Here is a 24,525-nt window from a genome sequence, read left to right on the forward strand (position 1 = left end):
GTTTACTATTTTCTTTTCTTTCAAGTGTTTGGTTCATTTGTTTCTGATGACTTTTTTGCATATTTTTGCTACTGTGCTTGTAAGGGATACCAGTCTGAAATTTGTAGGATCTTCCCTATTTCCTCCTTTTTATATTGGTACTATGTTTGCATCTTTCCAATCTTGTGGTACCTTTCCTTCTTTGAGTGAGAAGTCTATTATCTTGTATAATTTGTCTGTCAGTTCGTCTATACACTCTTTCAGTATCCAATTTGGAATTCCATCTGGTCCATGCAATTTCCTGACATCTAGGTTTTTTATTTGGTCTCTTACTTCTTTTTGTAGGAATGATTGTGCTGACAGCACTGTATGGGGCAGAAACATGAAACATAAGAGAGGAAGAGTTTAAATGTGTTTGAGATAATATGCCTGAGAAGTATGGTAGGAGCTACTAGGCTGGATAGAGTGAGAAGTGAGGAGGAGAGCAGGGGTGGAACGGGATTTGGGAGATAGGGCTAATGAAAGAGTATTGGGATAGTTTGGACACATGGAATGAATGAGTGAAGAATATTAGTATAAGAGGTGTGGAAGGCAAAGGTGGAGTGAGTAAATATGAGTGGGCAACCAAGGATGAGATGGATGGATGGAGAAATAGGGAAATATCTGTTGAGGATGGAAGGGAGAAGGCAGAAGAGAGGAGTGAGTGGAGAGTGATTGTGTATGGATGATGCTGTGATGCAAGGAAGGGGGGTGGATGGGGGGTGAGGGATTATGTGTGAATGATATATTGATGCAGCCCGAAGTGATTTCTCCCCATCTTCTCTTTTTCTGTATGAAGGGACTTAGAGGGGCGGTCGCTGATTAACCTCTTCACTCTGGGGCACATCACACGTCTGGCAGCATTAGCTGCCCGACGTGCGATGTTGTGTCATAATAATCGCATTATAAAAAATAAAGTCGGTGCTCAATTGTTCGTTCTCTTTCACCTGTGTATTTTGATAACCATAGAAAATTGATGAAGCCAGTTTAGAGAGAATAGAAATTACGAAGGTACGACTACAATAAATATAATCAAGATGGCGACGTCGGCATCATCGAGTACTCACTTGCTCCTCATACCACTTACGTAGGCGTCACCGTATAGAAGTGGTTAAACAAAGTGGCTATGCTGTGGATTTGCGCTAATTTGCTACATTGCTTCTGACCCAGGGCAGTAGGTGAGATGCAGGGATGGCCCCTCATCCAGGAGGAGCCAAGAAAAGAAGGAAGGAGGGGTGGTGAATGGGAGTGGAGTATGTGGGGGTGAAATGGGTGGGAGTGGATTGCCTTCTGTCTTTGGCTACTCCCCGTGTAAGGGGGAAAAAGCCTTTGGTATATGTATGTATGTATGTACAGTATATGTGAATGAAAGACCAACATAAGGTGCCTGCTTATGGTGGTTCTAGAAAACACTGAAACACTGCTAATTGTCTTTAGATATTAACACTTGCCTGATGGGCTGATCTCTGGACCAGTCCAAGGTCCTCATTCTATCAACTTTGACTGTCCTCTCCTTTTTTACACAAGGAGAGTTGAGAACTAATGATTGATCCCACTAGTCTTACTCCTCCTAACCAGCTGGTGACATAGAAACTGATCCACATTGATACTGTACAACACAACAAAAATGACATTTTATTTCCAGAGAGGTCTATAAGGTCCAAGGACTGTTGCTTGCTACTGTTGGGCTGCAGGTTTCCAGCTGGTGAAACCTCAGGCAACATTATTATTACATTCTTTCAATAGCAGATTGTTGAATAAAGATCTCAGTTATTTGCTGTCAGCTGTTAATGTCCGGCTACAATATTTCCCTTAATTATTGTTCTCTGTTGATCCTTTTTTTTAATATATAATTTTCACATCTTTACTTACTGAAGAGTGCAGCGGGTGTGTTTGGTGAGCTGAAGATGACTGTTCTTTCATCAGTCCAACAAGACCCAACACCAGACCTGCAACCAGAGACACTAACAGCTTTAGCTTCAGTTGTCCTTGCACAGGCACAGGAAGTGTTTGCTGCCAAAGCTGTAGCAGGTGAGTAGATTACTTCTCATGAGTTTTAAATTTTGTGTATGTTTATATCCATGTAACCCTTAGGTTGCTGTAGCACTGAGTGAATGACTCAGAGCTGGGCGCGTTCCTAGCTGCGTTCTTCTCTGCATTCCACTTTAGTTTGGCTGTGGTTAGCGCTCCCAAACTATTAAAGCAATATAGGTGCTGGTATTGTATGTGGCTTACCTTTTGGATGTGGCCTATGAAATTTTTCTTTTGTATAGTATGTGGCCTACAAGACTTATTTCAGTAAGAACATGTCTCAAGCTTTGATAGTTTGGGAGTGCTAACCATGGCCAAACTAAAGTGGAATGCATCTAGGAATGCACCCAGCTCTGGAAGGGCTACCTAGTGAAGTTCAGTATTCCTTCAGGAAAACCCCCTTTTTTCACAATTATTAGTATTTGTGCTATTGGTGTGTATGTGTGTGTGGGGGGGAGGAATGCCTCTGCTGTGTTCCAGTGAATGTCACAGAAAGGGATGTGGGTGTATGCTTTGCAAAAGTTTTATGCAGTTGATGATTTAGGGACTTTCGTGAGATCATTATGGATCAGAGTCATATATTGTTCTTTTAGATTGGAGTATAATCATTCAAGTTAATTTTTGACTGTTACCTCAAGTTTCACGAAGTGGAAAATGACTACTAAATTGTCCTTGAGCAGTTTAATATAATGCTCAGAGTTAACAGTTTGGTTCTTTGGAAGTATAATGGGATTTTCTAAACCACCATAGCCAGAGGCACCTAACACCAGAAGATAGGTGGGTGCTTACTACTGATAACATCAGGCATGGGTCACACAGTGATGCAGAGGGCAACTTCCACACTTTGGTTTCCTTGCTCTCACCAATGCAAAAGGTCACTTAATCAGTCCAAAGATCTTTACATCACTGGACAAGGTCCCAGTCCTAACAGTCCTTTGCAAATTGCACATGGCAGCTCTGTTGCTTAGCAGTTACAAGGGGCTTGACCTGAGCGTTCATACATACATACATACATACATATACCAAGGCTTTTTCCCCCTGCCAAGGGAGGTAACCAAAAAGGGAAAGGCATAAAAACACTCCCACCCATTTCATCCCTAAATACACTCCACACCCCTCCCACCCTTCCTCTCATCTGAGCACCTCCTGGATGACGGGTCATCCCTGCACCCTGCCCACTGCCCTGGGTCAGAAGCAGTGTCGCAAGACACAGTACATCCACAGCGAGGCCGCTTCATTTAATCGGCGACCCCCCCTCTCCGTCCCCCTTTGCATATAAGGCGAGGACGGGGAGAAATCCCTTCGGGCTGCGTCAAAATTTACTCACACATACTACCCCCCCACCCCCCCGCCCATTCCTCCTCATGCAGTCACAACATCATCCATATACAACCATTCTCCACTCACCTCTGTCTTCCGTCCTCTCCCTTCCTTCCTCAACAGACATTCCCCTCTTCCCCAAAGCCCCCTTCACCCCATCCATCCACCTCATCCTAGGACGTCCCCTCATGTTCACTCCCTCCACATCTGCCTTCCATACCTCTTTTACTAGTCTTTCTTCACTCATTCTTTCCATGTGTCCAAACCATCCTAATATTCTTTCATCAACCCTATCTCCCAAATCCTTTTTCACCCCTGTTCTCCTCCTCACCTCCTCATTTCTCACTCTATCCAGCCTAGTAACCCCCACCATACTTCTCAGACACCTCATCTCAAACACATTCAAACTCCTTCTCTCTTCTTCTCTTATGTTCCACGTTTCTGCCCCATACAGTGCTGTTGGCACAATCACTCCTTCATACAGTCTCCTCTTCGCATCCATTCCCAAATGTCTATTCCTCATTACACTCTTTAAACCACCAAGGCATTTACTCGCTTCTCTCAATCTACATTCTACCTCCACCTTCACTCCACCTTTTCCTGCTACACTTGCACCCAAGTATCTAAAACTATCCACTTCCTCCAGTCGCTCTCCCTTAATGTTCACTTCCAGTCTACTGCCACTTTCACCCCTTGTACATCTCATCACCTTACTTTTACCCACATTTATCTTTAGCTTTCTTCTATCACATACTCTCCCAAACTCTGCCACCAGCTTCCTCAATCCCTCCTCTGACCCTGCCACAAGCGCAGTGTCGTCCGCAAACAACAGCTGGCTCACCTCCCACTTTTCTCCATTTTCTTTAACCATCTCCAATCCCTGACTCGCTACCCTAGCATTCACCTCTCGCACCACCCCATCCATGTATAAGTTGAACAGCCAGGGCGACATAACGCATCCTTGACGAAGTCCCACCTTTACTTCAAACCACTCACTCTCTCCATTTCCAATCCTAACACATGCTCTACTACTCTCATAAAAACTCTTGACAGCTCCCAAAAGCTTTCCTCCTATCCCATAAATCTGCATAACCTCCCACAGTGCCTTTCTGTCTACCCTATCATAAGCCTTTTCCAGATCCATGAAAGCCCAAAAAACATCCTTCCCCTTTCCTATAGCTTTCTCACATATCTGTCTTACCACAAAGATCTGATCTACACAACCTCTACCCGTCCTAAATCCACACTGTTCCTCACCAATTACTCCCTCTGTTCCTCTCCTAATCCTCTCAATTAAGATCCTCCCATAAGCCTTCCCTACTACACTCAACAGGCTAATCCCTCTGAAATTACTACATTCACACTTGTCCCCTTTTCCCTTGTAAAGAGGAACTATACAGGCACTACTCCAGTCCTCCGGTACTCTACCCTCTCTCCAGCAAACATTAAATAACCTCACCAACCAGTCCACCATCACTGCACCTCCCTTTTTCAGACATTCTGCATGACATCCATCCAGACCAGGTGCCTTACCTGCTTTCATCATCTTTACAGCTGCCTTCACCTCATCCTTCCTTATTTCTCCTCCATTCTCCTCACTCATCACTCTCATTTTCTTCGCATTTCCCACTGCAGCTATCTTTCCTTCCCTATCCTCCTTCACATTCAGCAACTCCCTAAAGTATTCTGCCCATCTTCCCCTCACTGCCATCTCTTCCATTATCAACTCTCCATCTGTACCTTTTACCTTTTCTTCCCTACTTGATTCGCCTCCTCTTCCTCTCTTAATTTCTTTCCAAAACATCTTTTTATTACTTTCAAAATTTTCTGTCATACTCCTACCCCATTTCACATCTGCTCTCCTCTTTGCCTCCTTTACCTTTTGCTTTACTTCTCTTTTCTTTTCTTTGTACGTCTCATATGACTCCCCTGTCCTCTTTTGTAACCAATCTGTGAATGCTCGCTTCTTCTCTTCTACAGCCTTCTTTGTTTCCTCATCCCACCATTCACTACCCTTTCTTCTATTTCCCCCTGTCCTTCTTGTTCCACACACCATCCTTGCACACTTTAAGACTCCCTCCTTGAACCATCCCCATTCCTCCTCCATACCCATCTCTGCTCTATCCTTTACTCCCTCCCACTCCTCCTTCAGCTTCTTTTCGTACTCCTTCTCCTTTTCCTTTTCATTCAAGGAGTTCACTCTAAGAATCTCCCTACCTTTTGTCCCTTTCCTCCTTCTCCATCTATCCTCCACTCTCAGCTTACCTTCCACCAAAAAATGATCTGATATTCCCCCACCCTCTCCCCTTAGCACATGTACATCCTTAACTCTTCCTATCATAATCCTATTTACCACTACATAATCCATTAGCGCTCTATCTACCACCCTTCCCTCCACCACCCTCTCCCATGTGTACTTATGCTTGACTTTCTTCCGAAATATCCAGCCTCTTTTGGATATTCTCTTGAATTGTCCTGATGGCGATGTTTCCAAGGATCTTGGGATTCTCTTCTTTGAGTTCCTTGGTAGAAATTGATGGATTAAGGTCCAGTTGATACTTTAAAAGCCTTAAAGTCTTAGGAGGAAGCTTCAAGGTCTTGCCCCCACCATGTTTATGTTTAGGCACATTATCACCCCCTCTACTCTGATGCTATTTCTGAAATAGTTGAGAAACTTCTCATTCACAATGGTAATTTCAGCTATTTATCTACAGTCGCCGCAAAAAAAAATGTATACACTAAGGACTTTTGGACAGTGAAACTCAAAAGTACAACTAACATGTGCTTTATTTCCACTTAAGAGTTACATTTAGTATTTTGTCATGTTCCCCTTGTTCTTGAGTACCATCTGGATCCTTCTGGGCATTGAAGAGGCGAGTTTGGTGAAGTAGGCGCTGTCCATAGTGACCCAGATCTTCTTCAGCACCTCCTTCAGGTCTGGAATAATGGTGGGTCGCGATTTCTCCAGTTCGTTTTTCATCAGATTCCAGGCATTTTCTATTGGGTTCAAGTCTGGCCACTCCATAACACTGATATTGTTGTCATTAAGGAACTTTATCACTTCCTTAGACCTATGGGCAGGGGCACCGTCATGCATGAAATGATCACACTCATGGATGTCCCAAAATTCGAGTATGTGATCACTCAAAACATTGATATAATTGCTCCCTTTCATGGTCACATTCTTGGGGAGGAAATATAGTCCACCCCTGCCCTTGTTACCACTAAAGGCACCCCACACCATCACACTGTCTGGGTGTTTCACTGTTGTAACTGTGTACCGCGGGTTGAATCTGGACACATCACTGGGGTGACAAATGATCTTGGAGCTGCCCCTGATCAGCCTGAAGGTACTTTCATCACTGAACATCACCGTCTGCCACTGCTCTGATGTCCAGTCCTTGTATTTCTTACAGAAATCAATCTGTTTCTTCTTCATGGCCTCTGTGAGCAGGGGCTTCTTGGTGGCACGTCGAGCTGGCATTTTGAGGTCCTTCTGCAGCCGATGTTGGATTGTTCTTACAGCAACGTTTTTAAGGAGAGCAGGATGTTTTTGCTTCAGACTAACAGCTGTTATACATGGATCTGGCATCACTTCTCGTTTTAGGATCTTGTCAGTGCGAGTAGATGTCTTCTTTGGGGCTCCAGAGCCTGGCTTTCTTAGTGGTACCGTACCAGGAGGGTGTGTGGCGGCTGCTTTCTTCAGGCTGTAAATGACCATTCTTGTCACCTGCAGGTCTGCGGCAACACGTATCACAGACATTCTTCAGGCTGTAAATGACCATTCTTGTCACCTGCAGGTCTGCGGCAACACGTATCACAGACATTCCCTGCTCTAACAGAGCTAGGGCGCGGGCCTTTTCTTGCATTAAAAGCTTTGAACGACCCATTTTGATCACCAGAAGGAGAGTTAGAGGGCACCAAAGTCAGTGAAAAAGTGAACAAAAGGGCACTAAAGAGCAGCATGCATAGACTCCTCTCATCTAGCGCTGGCAGCGCACTGAAGCGTGATGTGTTGGTGAACAGTGTAAAAAGGCGCGCTCTACACATCCACGTCATCAGTAACTCCGCCCACTTTTTATTATGGCGGGAAATCAAGTGAAATCTATTCATAAAATCCCGTGTATAGATTTTTTTTTGCGGAAAAAATGTATAATTTTTTTTTGTGGCGACTGTATTTTTTCTCTCTCACTTTATGGAGTTCAACTCAAATAATGTTATTGTGCTTTGTATATTTTCCAGATATAGTTTTAACCTCTTCTATCCTAGTCAAATTCTTGCAGCATCAGCTGCCTGATGTACGATGATTCGATGATGCATTACAATATTCACATTATAGAATATAAAGTTACAGAAAATATGATCAAGCCAGTTCACAGAATATGGGAGTCACTCAGCTACAACAACAAAATAAATATGATCAAGACGCCAACACCATCCTCATATACCCACTTGTGTAGGTGTTATCATATGGAAGGGGTTAAGAGCGTGGCACACCCAAACACTCACTATACAATGGGTTTAAACCAGTAAGGATAAAAGCACCCACACAAACAGAAGCTATCCTCATGGACAACAATGTCACACTAACTGCCTTACTTCCTTAAGGCAAAAGTGTGGTGGATGACTGAATGAAGTTTGCAAATTAGTCCGTTTCTCTCATGTGATTATTTTGATATGGGTCCTTTGAAATGTGGTATAATTTAGAAATTCTCGTTTCAAAATGCGCTGACTGCTTATATACATATATATATATATATATGTATGTATACAGGTGTACAGGGTGTTCAGGATAAATTTGATAATTTTTTATCTTCTGTCATTTCAGAACCATTTGAAGGATTTAATAGCAGTAAAGTGCAATGGATAGCTGATTCTGTGTACTATTGGTGGGTGTGAGAAGTAGAGAGCATGGACTGAAACCATTGGAATATTGGAAGAGAGTGACCTGCATTATGATGATTCACACCGGATTAAAAAATTTGGAAATATTAGCTGCAGCTCAGTGTTCCTTGAACACCATGAAGGCCATGAGATGTGAGCTGGAGAATTGCAATGAAAATGTGGAAGCAGTGGCTAGCAGGAAGTATCATAGCAGGCATTCTGACTCTGTCCGCACAACAAAATTTGTTGAGAAGCTGCAAAAAAAGGTATGGCAAGATCCAGGCAAAGCTATATGCATCTTGGTGAGAGATATGGGCGTCAGAGTGGTGACTATGAAGAAAACGGTGAACAAGGATCTTCGTTAATCCTCCTACAAGAGGCACAAGGGCCAACTACTCACTAGCAGGAGCCAAGAGAAGTACCTTAAGAGGATCTTCACTACTACAAGAGGCACAAGGGGCAACTGCTCACTGCCAAGGCCCAAGAGAACTGCCATAAGAAAGCCAAGAAACTCCTTAACAAGGTCAGACACCCAGTTGAGCTGGGGATGTGCTAGTTCTTCTTAGATGAGAAGAATTTCTGCCAGGACCATTTGCATAATGCGCAGAACAGGTGGCTAGCCTACAGTCCACACAAAGTCCTGTGCTTCATGAAGACCAAGTTTCCCCAAACTGTGATGGTCTTTGGGTGCATTTCTAGCAAAGGCCATGTCATGACATCCCACATCTTTGAAGAGGGACAGAGACTCACTTCAGATGGCTATATTGAGTTGCTGTCCCCTGTTGTCAAGCTCTGGGCGGAGAGGGTGGCTGTGGGAAGACCATACGTGTGCCAGCAGGACTCCACTTTGTGTCGCACCTCTGGGAAAAGCCAGAAATGGTTGTCTGAGAACTTCTATGACTTCACCAGTCTCAACATCTGCCCCCCCCCCCCAAATCGCCTGATTGCAACCACATGGACTATGTGTGGGGCGCAGTTGAAAAAGACACCAATCATACCACCTGCAACACCAAGAATGAGCTGATTCCCAGGATCAAACTGGTGTTCAGGCGTCTCTCAAAGGACACCATGAAGGCTGCATGCTGCAGGTTCAGGTCCCGTCTGGAGGCCTTGGTAGAGGCTCAGGGTGAGTTGTATTTGGTAAAGATCCTCTAAGAGATGTACTTTTAATTTTGAGAATACAGTATACCCTCGTTAACTCGGACCCTGATAACTCTGATATCAGATAAGGCGGACCGTGGCTGAGAATACAAATGTTTGCCCTCAAAGGCTTACAAGCAGCCATTTTTTTTACACCAATATTTTGTTTTTACTCGATAGATGGCGTGTGGTCATTCTAAATTTTGGCAGTATTCCAAAGCTTGCTGTGGCTATATCAAGTTGTTGAAGTGCTCATCTCCATTTTGCTTCAATATTTTCTTGCAGAATGCCTAGAAGAGGTGCAGCCAACACTCAAAAGCTTGTGACTCTATCAGTGTCCAAGAAACTTGAACTTATTCGTAAATTAGAATCTGGAGCTACTGTGAAAAGTGTTTGTGAAGAGTATGGGGTGAAGAAACAAATTGTGGCAGACATTCGGAAAGCTAAAGATAAGCTCCTAGCCTTTTTCTTTAAAGTACAATGTGACTGAAGGCCATGAAAATTCTCCTCTTGGAAATAGAAAAAGGATGCGAGTTTCTAAGGATGGAAATTTGGAAGAAGTGGTAACGAAATGGTTTGTGCAGCAACAATCGTGCAGTGTAAAAGTTCGTGGGATTGATATTCAAGATGGTGCTCAAAAGTTGGCTAGACATATGGGAATTAATTATTTTACTGCTAGTGATGGATGGTTATGGCGCTTCAGAAATAGTCGAAGATGTTGAGCCTTTTAGGCAGAAGTTAAATAAGCTGATCAAAGGTGAGGGGCTTCTAACCTCTCAAATTTACAACAATGATGAAAATAGTCTTTTTTGGCATTGTATCCCAAAAATACACAGTTATTTAGAGATGAAAAAGAAATTCATGGGGAGAAAATAAGTAAAGAAAGGATTTCATTCTTTGTTGCACTAATGCAGATGACCTGCATCGTTTGCCTCTCGCTGTGGTGGGCAAGTCTCAGCACCCACAAGTTTTAAAAGATTGTATGAACCATCTGCCTGTTAATTACTACAGCTCGTAAAAGGTTTGGTTCAATATGGACATTTTCCAAGATTGGTTTTTTAAACATTTCAGACCAGCAGTTCAGAAATTCCAAGAAGTGCTAGAAATTGCTCCTAAAGATATGAAGGCTTTGTTAATTTTAGATAATGCCCCCGCCCACCCTAGTGAATCGAGCCTTGTTAGTCATGATGGGAAAATTTGAATTTGAATCCCCCCCACCCCCCTACCCCCATGTCATATCTCTGATTCAGCCAATGGACCAGAGTGTAATTTATTCCTGTAAGAGACTGTACCAGCATTTAATATCTTGATGAAGTGTTGTGTCATTGATGATGAGGATACAGAGGTTGATGGAAGAGGTGAAAAAACCAAAGAAAATATCCTGAACTACAACATAAAAGGGGCCATATTCAATATTGCAACTGCATGGAAAGAAGTCAAAACAACAACACTGGCCAACGCATGGAAAAAACTTTTGTATGGTACTGATGATGTTGAGTACAACTTTGAAGGTTTTGAGCCAAATTATTTTCATCGTCTCCTTAAAAAAACGGGAACACGTTTCTGTGGATGATGTAAGAGAGTACATACATACACCAAAGGCTCCCTCCCCCTTACACGGGGAAGGCTAGAAGAAACAGGTGACCCTGGCCATCATGGTATGACAGGTGAAGAAATAGCACAAGAAGTTCTTAAAGGTGACACAGTACAAGAGGAAGATGATGAAGGAAATGATTCGGATGTTCGAATTCTCAAGCTTTCAGTGGTTCGAGGAGCCCTTGACACTATCATAGCGTACATTGATTTGATTACAGACGAGGAAAGCAACCAGTATTGCACGCATTTAAGATCTTTGAGGGAGGCAACACAGACAAGGAAAGCAGTTAAAAATTAATTCTTTTTTCAAGCCAGTTGTTACAGCTACAGAGTCGGACTCTCCTCAAGCATCAACCAGCTTTCAGTCTCCTGACTCTCCTCAACCATCTACGAGTGGACCTCACTCTTCTGATTAGTAATTGTTTTGTATAAAAACTTTTTTAATTGTTCTTAATTATTCTTTAATGTATGGTACATAGCAAAAAAAAAAAGTATGAATTTGCAATGTTTATTTTTAATTTTGCTGCATGTTTTTGTGGCAAAGTAGCATGCAGTTGACTCTTTAGGGTCTATATGGGGCACCCCTATGGACCAGAACCACACATCATTTTGTCTGTGATAGAGGAAAATCTGTTCATAGAGAAATTATGACACTTTTATACTACGACTGTCCCTCTGTTATGCTGTCCCCCAACCCCTTGTAACTGTCCTGTACCATTTCTCTGAATATTCATTTCCTTTTTTCCCCTACCCTGTGGTGGGGAAGAGAATGCTATCACCAACTCTTTCCACTTGAGTCGTAAAAGGTTACAAAAAATGGGATGGGGGATGGGATTAGGAGTCCTGCAACCTGTACCCCCAAAAGGGGACATTCCTAAAAAAAAGTAAAAGCATAAGAGGGTCTGGGAGTTTTCCAACCAGTACCCTAAGGTTTGGGTCTTTTAATGTGTATGGATGTGGTACAGATGAGAGTAAAAGGGAAGAGATTAGCAGTATGTTTGTGAGAAGAAAGATGGATGTGCTGGCCTTGAGTTAAACTAAAATGAAAGGGAAGGGCGAGTGTGAGTCTGGGAGGTGCTCAGGAGTGAAGAGGGGATGAGGGAGAGAAGAGATGGCTATACTAGTAATTGAAGAGACAAATAAGCATGTAGTGGAGTGGAAGGAGGTTTCATCAAGATTGATGTGGATGAAGGTAAAGCTGGGAAGGGAGATGTGGGTTTTTGTAAGTGCATATGGGCCTGGTAGTGAGAAGAGCGTAGAAGAAAGGGAGGCTTTTTAGGTAGATATAAATGAGTGCATAGAGGGATTAGGAAGAAATGTCAATGTAGTTGTATTGGGAGACCTTAATGCTAGGGTAGGAAATGAACCAACTGACAGTGATTGGGAAGTATGGAGTTCCAGGTAAAGATTGTAGTGGATAATTGATGATGTGTCTTGAAAGTTGATGATAGCAAATACAGTGTTTAGGAAGAAAGTCAAGCATAAGTACACATGGGAGAGGGTGGTGGATGGAAGGGTGGTAGATAGAGCGTTAATGGACTATATAGTGGTGACCAGGAGTATGGTAGGAAGAGTTAAGGATGTAAATGTTCTAAGGGGAGAGAGTGGGGGAATATCAGATCATTTTCTAGTGGAAGGTAAATTGAGAGTGGAGAATAGCTGGGGAAAGAGGAAAAGGGCAGAAAGTAGGGAGGTACTTAGAGTAAACTGCTTAAATGAGAACAAAAAAAGGAGAATGAGTATAAGAAGCTGAGAGAGGAGTGGGAGTAAAGGATAGGGTAGAACTAGGAGTGGAGGAGGAATGGGGATGGTTCAAGCAGGGAGTCATAAGGTGTGCAAAGATGGTGTGTGGAACAAGGAGGGCGGGAGGAAATAGAAGGAAGGGTAGTGAGTGGTGGGATGAGGAAGCAAAGAAGGGTGTAGAATAGAAGAAGCAGGCATTCATAGATTGGCTACAAAATAGGACAAGGGAATCATATGAGAGGTACAAAGTAAAGAGAAGGGAAGTTAAGCATAAGATAAAGGAAGCAAAGAGGATAGCAGATGTGAAATGGGGTGAGAGTATGACAGAAAATTTTGAAAGTAATAAAAAGATGTTTTGGAAGGAAATTAAAAGAGGAAAAGGAGGCGAACCAAGTAGAGAAGAAAAGGTAAAATGTGCAGATGGAGAGATGATAATGGAAGAGAAGGCAGTGAGAGGAAGGTGGGCAGAGTATTTTAGGGAGTTGCTAAATGTGAAGGAGGATAGGGAGGGAAAGGTAGTTGCAGTGGAAAGCGCTAAGAAAATGAGTGATGAGTGAGGAAAATGAAGGAGAAGTAAGGAAGGATGAAGTGAAAGCAGCTGTTAAGATGATGAGAGCAGGTAAGGCACCTGGGTTGGATGAATGCCATTCAGAATGTCTGAAGAAATGAGGTACAGTTATGGTGGACTGGCTGGTGAGGTTATTTAATGTTTGTTTAAGAGAGGGTAGAGTGCCGGAGGACTGGAGGAGTGCCCGTATAGTTCCGCTTTACAAGGGAAAGGGGGACTAGTGTGAGTGTAGTTTCAGAGGGATCAGCTTGTTGAGTGTAGCTGGGAAGGCTTATGGGAGGATCTTGATTGAGAGGATTAGGAGAGGTACAGAGGGAGTAATTGGTGAGGAATAGTGTGGGTTTAGGACAGGTAGGGGTTGTGTAGATCAGATTTTTATGGTAAGACAGAAATGTGAGAAAGTTAATGGAAAACATAAGGATGTTTTTTTTTTTGGCTCTTATGGATTTGGAAAAGGCTTACAACAGGGTAGACAGGAAGGCACTGTGGGAGGTACTGCAGATATATGGGATAGGAGGAAAGCTATTAAGAGCAGTCATGAGTTTTTACAAGGGTAGTAGAGCTTGTGTTAAGATTAGAAATGGAGAGAGTGAATGGTTTGAGGTAAAGGTGGGACTTTGTCAAGGATGTGTTATGTCGCTCTGGCTGTTCAATCTTTACATGGATGGGGTGGTGCGAGAGGTGAATGCAAGGGTAGTGGGTCAGGGGTTGGAGATGGTTAAAGAAAATGGAGGAAAGTGGGAAGTGAGCCAGTTGTTGTTTGCTGACGACACTGCGCTTGTAGCAGGATCAGAGGAGGGATTGAGGAAGTTAGTGACAGAGTTTGAGAAGGTGTGTGAAAGAAGGAAGCTGAAGATAAATGTGGGCAAAATTAAGGTGATGAGATATACAAGAGGAGACAGTGACAGCAGGCTGGAAGTGAGCATAAAGGGTGAAAGACTGGAGGAAGTGGATAGTTTTAGATACTTGGGTGCGAATGTGGCATGAAAGGGAGGAGTGGGGGTGGAGGTAGAATGTAGATTGAGAGAAGTGAGTAAATGCCTTGGTGGATTAAAAAGTGTAATGAGAAATAGACATCTGGGAATGGATGCTAAGAGGAAGTTATATGAAGGAGGGATTGTGCCAATAGCACTGTACGGGGGAGAAACATGAAACATAAGAGAGGAAGAGAGGAGTTGGAATGTGTTAGATGAAATGTCTGAGAAGTATGATGGGGGTTACTAGGCTAGATAGAGTGAGAAAAGAGGAAATGAGGAGGACAACAGGGGTGGAAAGGGAGCTGGGAGATAGGGTTGATGAAAGAGTATTGGGATGGTTTGGACACATGGAAAGAATGAGTGAAGAAAGATTAGTAAAAGAAGTGTGGAAGGAGTGAATATGAAGGGGCATCCTAGGATGAGATGGATGGATGGGGTGAAAGGGGCATTACAAAAGAGAGGAGAGAGGACAGAAGATGGGGGTGAATGGAGAAGGGTTGTGTATGGATGATGCTGTGATGCATGAGAGGGAGTGGGTGGGAGATGGGGGGTGAGGAAGTATGTATGAGAAAAAATTTGACGCAGCCCGAAGGGATTTCTCCCTGTTTTCTCCTTTTCTGCATGAGGAGACAGAGAGGGGGGTCGCCGAATTTATGAAGCAGCCTTGCTGTGGATGTGCTGTGTTTTGCAACACTGCTTCTGACCCATGGCAGTGGGCAGAATGCAGGGATGACCTGTCATCCAGGAGGTGCTAAGATAAGAGGGAGGGTGGAGGGAAGTGGAATATGTAGGAAATGGAATGGGTGGGAGTGGTTTCTATGCCTTTTTCTTTTTGGCTACCCCCCCCCCTGTAAGAGGGAAAAAGCCTTTGGTATATGTATGTTCTTTAGTGCATGAATACAGTAAATGTAAGAATTTAATGCTTAATGTATAAATAAATAATTATTTGCATAAATAAAATCTCGATGAAGTGATAACCATTTGTTTCATTTACGTCTTTTGTTTATTTGTTTATGCGATCAGCTGTATGGTCGCTCTACCTTACAAATTGACAATAGCCTGATTTACAGTGTACAGTGTTTGCATGTTATGAAGGTAAGGTAAATCAAAATAGCCTAAGTAATAACAACCAATATCTGTACAGGTAATTCTATTTGAGTCTTTCGTTTGTTTACTAGGCTAGCCTATCCTAGCCTAGGGGCTATAGGCCATCTGTTAAGTCGGACAATCGGCATGGCGGTCGGACACCCTTCCCTCCCATGTAGTCCTTCTTAATGAGGGTCTACTGTACATCAATTTTTGTCCAAGATGTGATGTTTTTCTTTCCTTTAAGTTTTTCCATGTCCTCTTGTGTTTCTCTTGTCCCAATTTAGTAAGTCCTCTCTGTCAAAGACTTCATGCCTTTCATGATTCTGTACATGGTCAGTAGTTGCCTCACATTCTTCTTTGTAATTTCAATTTAGCCAGTCTCTCCTCATATGACAGGTTTGCAAGTGCTAGGGCCATTTTCATGGTTGCTCTCTGGATTTTTTCAATTTTCTTTATATTCTTTTTGGTACTGAGTGACCATAGTGTCGCAGTATACTCCAGTCTAGGCCTTATTAGTGCGAGAAATATTTTTTTAACATTTCTGCACATAAATAGGTAAAAGCCACTTTTATTGATCTTAGCAAGTTGTAGGATTCTCCAACAATTTTGTTAATTTATCAGGGGACAAGTCTTTTAAGATAATTACTATTAGGTTTTTTCAGATCCCACTTTCTTCACTTCCTTTGTTCCAGTTGTATATTGTCCTGATATATATATATATATATATGTATATATATATATATATATATGTATATATATATATACATATATATATTTTCCAAACTCCATTGTGCAACATTTTTTAATGTTGAAATCTACTTCCCACTTCTGACTCCATTTCCAAACTTTGTTTAGATCTCTCTGTAGTAGTTCACAATCTGTTTCGGTTTTCACTTTCCACAACAATTTAGCATCATCTGCAAAGAAGTTCATCTAACATTCCACATCTTTATCTATGTCATTCACATAAATAGCAAACATTATTGGAGCCAATACTGATCCCTGTGGAACTCCACTAATCACCTCATCCCAAGCTGAACACTTTTCTCTGAACACTACTCTCATTTTTCAACGACGCAAGAAATCCTCCATCCAGTTTAGTAGGTTACCTTGTATCCCTCCTATGTTTTCCAAATTTTTAAAATAATTATTTGTCTGGTACTTTGTCGAAGGCCTTTTGTAAGTTTAGGAAAGCACAATCAGCCCATTCACCCCTTTCTTGTATTATATCTATTAGTTTTGAGTAGAAACAAATTAAATTTGTAGCACATGATCTTCCATGTTTAAATCCAAATTGTCTCGAGTTTATTATATTGTTTTCTCCCAGGTGTTTTATCCATCTATTCTTGATCATATTTTCACAAATTTTGGCTACAGTGCTTGTAAGGGAGACCGGTCTGTAATTAGTTGGTTCTTTGTTTCCTCCTTTATATATTGTTACAATGTTGGCATATTTCCAGTCTTTTGGTATTTTTTCTTCTTTGAGTGAGCAAGTTATGTTGTATAATTTGTCAATTAGATCTTAACATTCTTTTAGTATCCAATTTGCAATTTCATCTGGGCTGTGTGATTTCTTAATGTCAAGGTTTTTTTAATTGATCCATTATTATTTCTCTTGGATTAGGAGAGGAACAGTGTGGCTTTAGGACAGGTAGGGGTTGTGTAGATCAGATTTTTGTGGTAAGACAGATATGTGAGAAAGCTATAGGAAAGGGTAAGGATGTTTTTTGGGCTTTTATGGATTTGAAAAAGGCTTATAACAGGGTAGACAGGAAGGCACTGTGGGAGCTATTGTAGATATATGGGATAGGAGGAAAGCTGTTAAGAGCAGTCAAAAGTTTATACGAGAGTAGTAGAGCTTGTGTTAGGATTAGAAATGGTTTGAGGTAAAGGTGGGACTTCATCAGGGATGTGTTATGTTGCCCTGGCTGTTCAATCTATACATGGATGGGGTGGTGCGAGAGGTGAATACAAGGGTAGTGGGTCAGGAGTTCGAGATGGTTAAAGAAAATGGAGAAAATAAGCCAGTTGTTTGCTGACGACACTGCTCTTGTAGCAGGATTGAGGAAGTTAGTGACGGTTTGAGAAGGAAGCTGAAGATAAATGTGAGCAAAAGTAAGGTGATGAGATGTACAAGTGGAGAGAGTGGCAGCAGGCTGCAAGTGAGTATTAAGGGAGAGAGACTGGAGGAAATGTATAGTTTTAGATACTAGGGTGCAAATGTGGCAGGAAAAGGCAGGGTGGAGGTAGAATGTAGATTGAGAAAAACAAGGAAATGTCTTGGATTAAAAAGTGTAACGAGAAATAGACATTTGGGAATGGATGCTAAGAGTATATATGAAGGTGTGATTGTGCTGACAGCACTGTATGGGCCAGAAACATGGAACATAATAGAGGAAGAGAGGAGTTTGAATGTGTTTGAGATGAAATGTCTGAGAAGTATGATAGGGATTACTAGGCTAGAGTGAGAAATGAGGTGAGGAGGAGAACAGGGGTGGAAAGGGAGCTAGGAGATAGGGTTGATGAAAGAGTATTAGTATGGTTTAGACACATGGAAAGAATGAGTGAAGAAAGATTAGTAAAAGAGGTGTGGAAGGAGTGAATATGAGGGGGCCTCCTAGGATGAGATGGATGGATGGGGTAAAAGAGGCATTACAAAAGAGAAGAATGTCTGTTGAGGAAGGACAGGAGAGGATAGAAAATAGGGGTGAATGGAAAATGATTGTGTATGGATGGTGCTGTGATGCATGAGGGGGTGGGGGATAGGGGTCGAGGGAGTATGTATGAGAAATAAATTGATGCAGCCCAAAGGGATTTCTCCCCGTCTTCTCCTTTTCTGCATGAGGGGATGGAAAGGGGGGATAGCCGAATTAATGAAGCGGCCTTGCTGTAGATGTGCTGTGTCTTGCAACACTGCTTCTGACCCAGGGCAGTGGACAGGATGCAGGGATGACCCATCATCCAGGAGGTGCCAAGATGTGAGGGAGGGAAGAGGGTGGAGGGGATGGAATGGGTGGGAGTGGTTTCTATGCCTTTTTCTTTTTGGCTACCTCCCGTGTAAGGGAGAAAAAGCCTTTGGTATATGTATGTATGTATGTATTATTTCTCTCATGGGGGGGAGATCGCATGTCACTCTCTTCATCCCAATGCTGTACTTTTTCTCGAGTGAAAACTGACTTAAAGTGATTGTTCATGACCTCAGCCATTTCTAGATCTTCTGTTTATTCTGTATTTCCATATCATAGTTTCACCATTTCCTGTTTATCTTTAAGTTTACCATTCACATATCTGTAGAATATTTTGGGTTGATCTTTACAAATTTCTGTGATGTCTTTTTCATAGTTTCTTTTTTCCTCTCAATGCACTTTAGTATATTTCTGTGGAAAAGTGGAGGTGAGCCAGTTGTTGTTTGCGGACGACACTGCGCTTGTGGCAGGATCGGAGGAGGGATTGAGGAAGTTGGTGACAGAGTTTGGGAGAGTGTGTGATAGAAGAAAGCTGAAGATAAATGTGGGTAAAAGTAAGGTGATGAGATGTTCAAGGGGTGAAAGTGGCAGCAGACTGGAAGTGAGCATTAAGGGAGAGCGACTGGAGGAAGTGGATAGTTTTAGATACTTGGGTGCAAATGTGGCAGGAAAAAGGCAGAGCGGAGGTGGAGGTAGAATGTAGATTGAGAGAAGTGAGTAAATGCCTTGGTGGATTAAAAAGTGTAATGAGGAATAGACATTTGGGAATGGAGGCTAAGAGGAGACTGTATGAGGGAATGATTGTGCCAACAGCACTGTATGTGGCAGAAACATGGAACATAAGAGAGGAAGATAGAAGGAGATTGTGTTTGAGATGAGGTGTCTGAGAAGTATGATGGGGGTTACTAGGCTAGATAGAGTGAGAAATGAGGAGGTGATGAGGAGAACAGGGGTGGAAAGGGAGTTGGGAGATAGGGTTGATGAAAGAGTATTAGGATGGTTTGGACACATGGAAAGAATGAGTTAAGAAAGACTAGTAAAAGAGGTATGGAAGGCAGATGTGGAGGGAGTGAACATTAGGGGAAGTCCTAGGATGAGATGGATGGATGGGGTGAAAGGGGCTTTGGGGAAGAGGGGAATGTCTGTTGAGGAAGGACGGGAGAGGACAGAAGACAGGGGTGAATGGAGAATGGTTGTATATGGATGATGTGATGCATGAGGTGGAATGGGCAGGGGGATGGGGGGGTGAGGTAGTATGTGTGAGCAAAATTTGACACAGCCTGAAGTGATTTCTCCCCATCTTCTCCTTTTATGCATGGGGGGACGGAGAGGGGGGAGTCGCCGATTTAATGAAGCGGCTTTGCTATGGATGTGCTGTGTTTTATGACACTGCTTCTGACCCAGGGTAGTGGACAAGGTGCAGGGATGACCCGTCAATGAGGAGGTGCTAAGATGAGAGGGAGGGTGGAGGGGTGTGGAGTGTATTCAGGAATGGAATGGGTGGGAATGATTTTATGCCTTTTCCTTTTTGGCTACCTCCCTTGTAAGGGGGAAAAAGCCTTGGTATATGTATGTATGTATGATATATATTTGTCGTTTTCCAGGTTATTTTTTTTTTATCTTATATGTGTGTGTGTGTTTGGATTAAAAGGTATCATGAGAAATAGGCATTTGGGAATTGATGCAAAGAGGAGACTAGGAAAGGGTGATTGTATTGATGGTACTGTATGGGACAGACATGGAATTTAAGAGAGGCAGAGATGGAAAGTTCAAATCTGTTTGAGATTAAATATCTGAGAAGTATGGTAGGGGTTACAAGGGTGGATAGAGTGAGAAATGAGGTGAGGAGGAGAGCTGGGGTGGAAGAGGAGATGGCATATAGTGCTGATGAAAAATTATTGGGATGGTTTGGACACGTGGAAAGAATGAGTGAAGAAAGATTAGTAAAAGAGGTGTGGAAGGTAGACATAGATGGAGTGAAGCTAAGGTGACAAGCAAAGATGAGATGGATGGATGAGGTAAAAGGGGCTTTGAGAAAGAGGGGAATGTCTGTTTAGCAAGGGAGTAGGCAGGAGATAGGGGTGAATGGAGAATGGCTGTGCATAGATGATACTGTGATGCAAGGAAGGGATGGGTGGTGGTAGGAAGTGGTTATGTATTATTTTGACACAGCCTAAAGGGATTTCTCCTCGTCTTCTCTTTTTCTGCATGAGGGGACAGAGAGGAGGTTCCCAGATTAACCCCTTCAATACGGGCCAAAATCTCGCAGGCAGCATCAGTTGCCAGACGTGCGATGTTGCGTCATGATACTCGCATTATAAAAAATAAAGTTACCACTGTATTGCTCGTTCTCTTTCACCCGTGAATTTTGATAACCATAGAAAATATGATGAAGCCAGTTTACAGAGGATGGGGGTCACACAGGTACAACTACAATATATATAATCAAAATGCTGACATCGGCATCCTCGCATACCCACTTGCTCCTCATGATGCCTACGTAGGCGTCATCGTATCGAAGGGGTTAAGTGAAGTGGCCTTGCTGTGGATGTACTGCATCTTCATTGTTTCTGACCCAGGGCAGTTGGCATGGTATACAGGGGTTTCATCATCCATGAGAAGGAAGAATGGGTGGTGGATGGGAGCAAAATGGGTACTTGCTTTTTGACTTGGCTATCTCCCTTGTAAGAGTGGGAAAAGCCCTTCATATATAAATATATATAAACTCGTACATACATACCATATACAGGGTGACACAGAAAAATGGGAAATTTTTAAAACAAAAAACAATAAATAGAAGAAATCTAACAACAAAAATTATTGACAGGAACTATAATTTGCCTCTTAAGAGACAGTAATCCGAATTATCAGTGTTTGAAAATTAAGCCCTGTAGATGGCGTCCTCTTGTACATAAGCATTCTTCCAATCTCCTGTTGAGGTTCCCCATTGCTTGCTGCAACATCTCAGCTGGGATACCACGAATTTCGTCTTGATTTCTTTGTTTCAGTTCATCCATTGTCCTTGGCCGAGTCATGTAGACCCACCTCTTCAGGTAGACTCACAAGAAAAAATCAGAAACTGACAAATCCGGTGATCTTGGGGGCCAGGGAATGTCACTGAATCTTGAGATGACATGGTTACTGAAAAATTCTCATACAGCTGCCATTGATTGCCTTGCAGTGTGCAATGTTTCACCATCCTGTTGAAACCAGGTTTCATGAAGTTGTGGAAAATTGTTCAATGCAGGTACAACAAAAGATTGCAACATTTCATCATGCTGATCTGAAGTGACTTTTTTTTTTTTAATTAAGGTCCAATGACCCCATGTGACAAAACTGCACACCATAGTGTCACTTTGCTGATGTGTAAAGGGCATTCATGAACTTCGTTAGGGTTGCTGTCTGCCATGTAATGATAGTTCTGCATATTTACATAACCTGTGAAATGAAAATGAACCTCGTCTGACATCCACAGCTTGCTCAGAAATTCATTACCCTCATTTATGTTTGTCATAATTTGGTGACAGAACTGTAATTGCAACTGGTGATCATTCTCCTTCAGTTGTTGCATGATCAGCTTGTATGGATGAAATTTTAGATAAAGATAGAGAATTCAGCAAACACTCTTGGGACATACAGACCCCAGCTGCTTGCTTACAAACTGAACACTGTGAGCTTTGTAAGACTGAAATGCCTACAGCTTTGATATTCTGTGGAGTACAAGCACTTCTCTGTCGTCTTGTTGGTTTCATTTTTAGAGCAGATCCAGTCTCTTCAAAGTTTTTAACCCCTTCCATACGGTGCCACATACGTAGGCGACATGAGGAGCAAGTGGATACGCGAGGCTGCCATATCGGCGTCTTGATTATATTTATTGTAGTTGCCCCTGCGTAATGACATACTCTTTAAACTCTTCATCACATTTTCTATGGTTATCAAAATTCACGGGTGAAAGAGAGAACGATCGATATAAGCGGTGACTATATTTTATGATGCAAGTATTATTACGACACATACATCTGGCAGCTAATGCTGCTCGCGAGATTTTGGCCCGTACTGAAGAGGTTAATGCGAGTTTCAAGGGAACCCAATGTACAGGAGGATGTAATTTTCAAACATTGATAATTTGGATTACTGTCTCTTAAAAGGCAAATTGTAGTAGCAGAATTGCTGACAGTAATTTTCTTTCTATTTTTATTGGATTTGTCAAAAGTTCCCATTTTTCAGTGTCACTCCATATATGCATACATATACATATACCAAGGCTTTTTTCCCCCTTACAAGGGAGGTAACCAAAAAGGAAAAGGCATAAAATCATTCCCACCCATTCCATCCCTGAATACACCCCACACCCCTCCACCCTCCCTCTTATCTTAGCACCTCTTGGATGACAGGTCATCCCTGCACCTTGTCCACTGCCCTGGGTCAGAAGCAGTGTCGCAAGACAGAGCACATCCACAGCAAGGCCGCTTCATTAAATTGGCAACCCCCCCTCTCCATCCCCCCATGCATAAAAGGAGATGGGGAGAAATCCCTTCAGGCTGCGTCAAATTTTGGTCACACATACTACCTCACCCCCCATCCCCCCGCCCATTCCACCTTATGCATCACAACATCATCCATATACAAGCATTCTCCATTCACCCGTCTTCTGTCCTCTCACGTCCTTCCTCAACAGACATTCCCCTCTTCCCCAAAGCCCCCTGAACCCCATCCACCTCATCCTAAGATGTCCCTTCATGTTCACTCCCTCCACATCTGCCTTCCATACCTCTTTTACTAGTCTTTCTTCACTCATTCTTTCCACGTGTCCAAACCATCCTAATACTCTTTCATCAACCCTATCTCCCAACTCCCTTTCCACCCCTGTTCTCCTCACCTCATCATTTCTCACTCTAGCCTAGTAACCCCCATCATACTTCTTAGACACCTCATCTCAAACACATTCAAATTCCTTCTCTCTTCCTCTCTTATGTTCCATGTTTCTGCCACATACAGTGCTGTTGGCACAATCACTCCTTCATACAGTCTCCTCTTAGCATCCATTCCCAAATGTCTATTCCTCATTACACTCTTCAATCCACCAAGGCATTTATTCGCTTCTCTCAATCTACATTCTGCCTCCACCTTCACTCCACCTTTTCCTGCCACATTTGCACCCAAGTATCTAAAACTATTCACTTCCTCCAGTCGCTCTCCCTTAATGCTCACTTCCAGTCTACTGCCACTTTCCCCCCATGTACATCTTATCACCTTTTACCCACATTTATCTTCAGCTTTCTTCTATCACACACACTCCCAAACTCTGTCACCAACTTCCTCAATCCCTCCTCCGATCCTGCCACAAGCGCAGTGTCGTCCGCAAACAACAACTGGCTCACCTCCCACTTTTCTCCATTTTCTTTAACCATCTCCAATCTCTGACCCACCACCCTTGCATTTACCTCTTGCACTACCCCATCCATGTATAAGTTGAACAGCCAGGGTGACATAACGCATCCTTGACGAAGTCCCACCTTTACCTCGAACCACTCACTCTCTCCATTTCTAATCCTGACACAAGCTCTACTACTCTCATAAAAACTCTTGACAGCTCCTAGAAGCTTTCCTCCTATCCCATATATCCTCAAAACCTTCCACAGTGCCTTTGTATCTACCCTGTCATAAGCCTTTTCCAGATCCATAAAAACCAAAAAAACATCCTTCCCCTTTCCTATAGCTTTCTCACATATGTCTTACCACAAAAATCTGATCTACACAACCTCTACCCATCCTAAATCCACATTGTTCCTCACCAATTACTCCCTCTGTTCCTCTCCTAATCCTCTCAATCAAGATCCTCCTATAAGCCTTCCCAACTACACTTAACAAGCTAATCCCTCGGAAACTACTACATTCACACTTGTCCCCTTTTCCCTTGTACAGTGGAACTATACAGGCACTCCTCCAGTCCTCTGGCACTCTACCCTCTCTCCAGCAAACATTAAATAACCTCACCACCCAGTCCACCATCACTGTACCTCCTTTTTTTTTAGACATTCTGCATGGCATCCATCCAGACCAGGTGCCTTACCTGCTTTCATCATCTTAACCTCTTCACTCTGGGACTTAAATCTCGCGGAAAGCCAATGCCAGCTGTACGACGTGTCGTAATAATACTCGCATCATAAAATATAGTCACCGCTTATATCGA

The 24,525-nt window shown here is 42.7% G+C and overlaps 1 protein-coding gene across 1 annotated transcript in view; it reads left to right on the forward strand.

The window, feature by feature from the left end:
• The window catches only part of ALiX (programmed cell death 6-interacting protein-like protein AliX), a 253,882-nt gene that overhangs the window by 87,068 nt on the left and 142,289 nt on the right, over window positions 1-24,525 (forward strand). The window contains exon 4 of the mRNA XM_076207864.1: window positions 1,896-2,049. Coding sequence (XP_076063979.1) covers window positions 1,896-2,049 — 154 coding nt within the window. The remainder of the gene's footprint in view (window positions 1-1,895; window positions 2,050-24,525) is intronic.

The sequence above is a fragment of the Oratosquilla oratoria genome, chromosome 24 (genome assembly GCF_046742065.1).
Source record: "Oratosquilla oratoria isolate Oo_2021 chromosome 24, ASM4674206v1, whole genome shotgun sequence".
Classification (NCBI taxonomy): Eukaryota; Metazoa; Arthropoda; class Malacostraca; order Stomatopoda; family Squillidae; genus Oratosquilla; species Oratosquilla oratoria.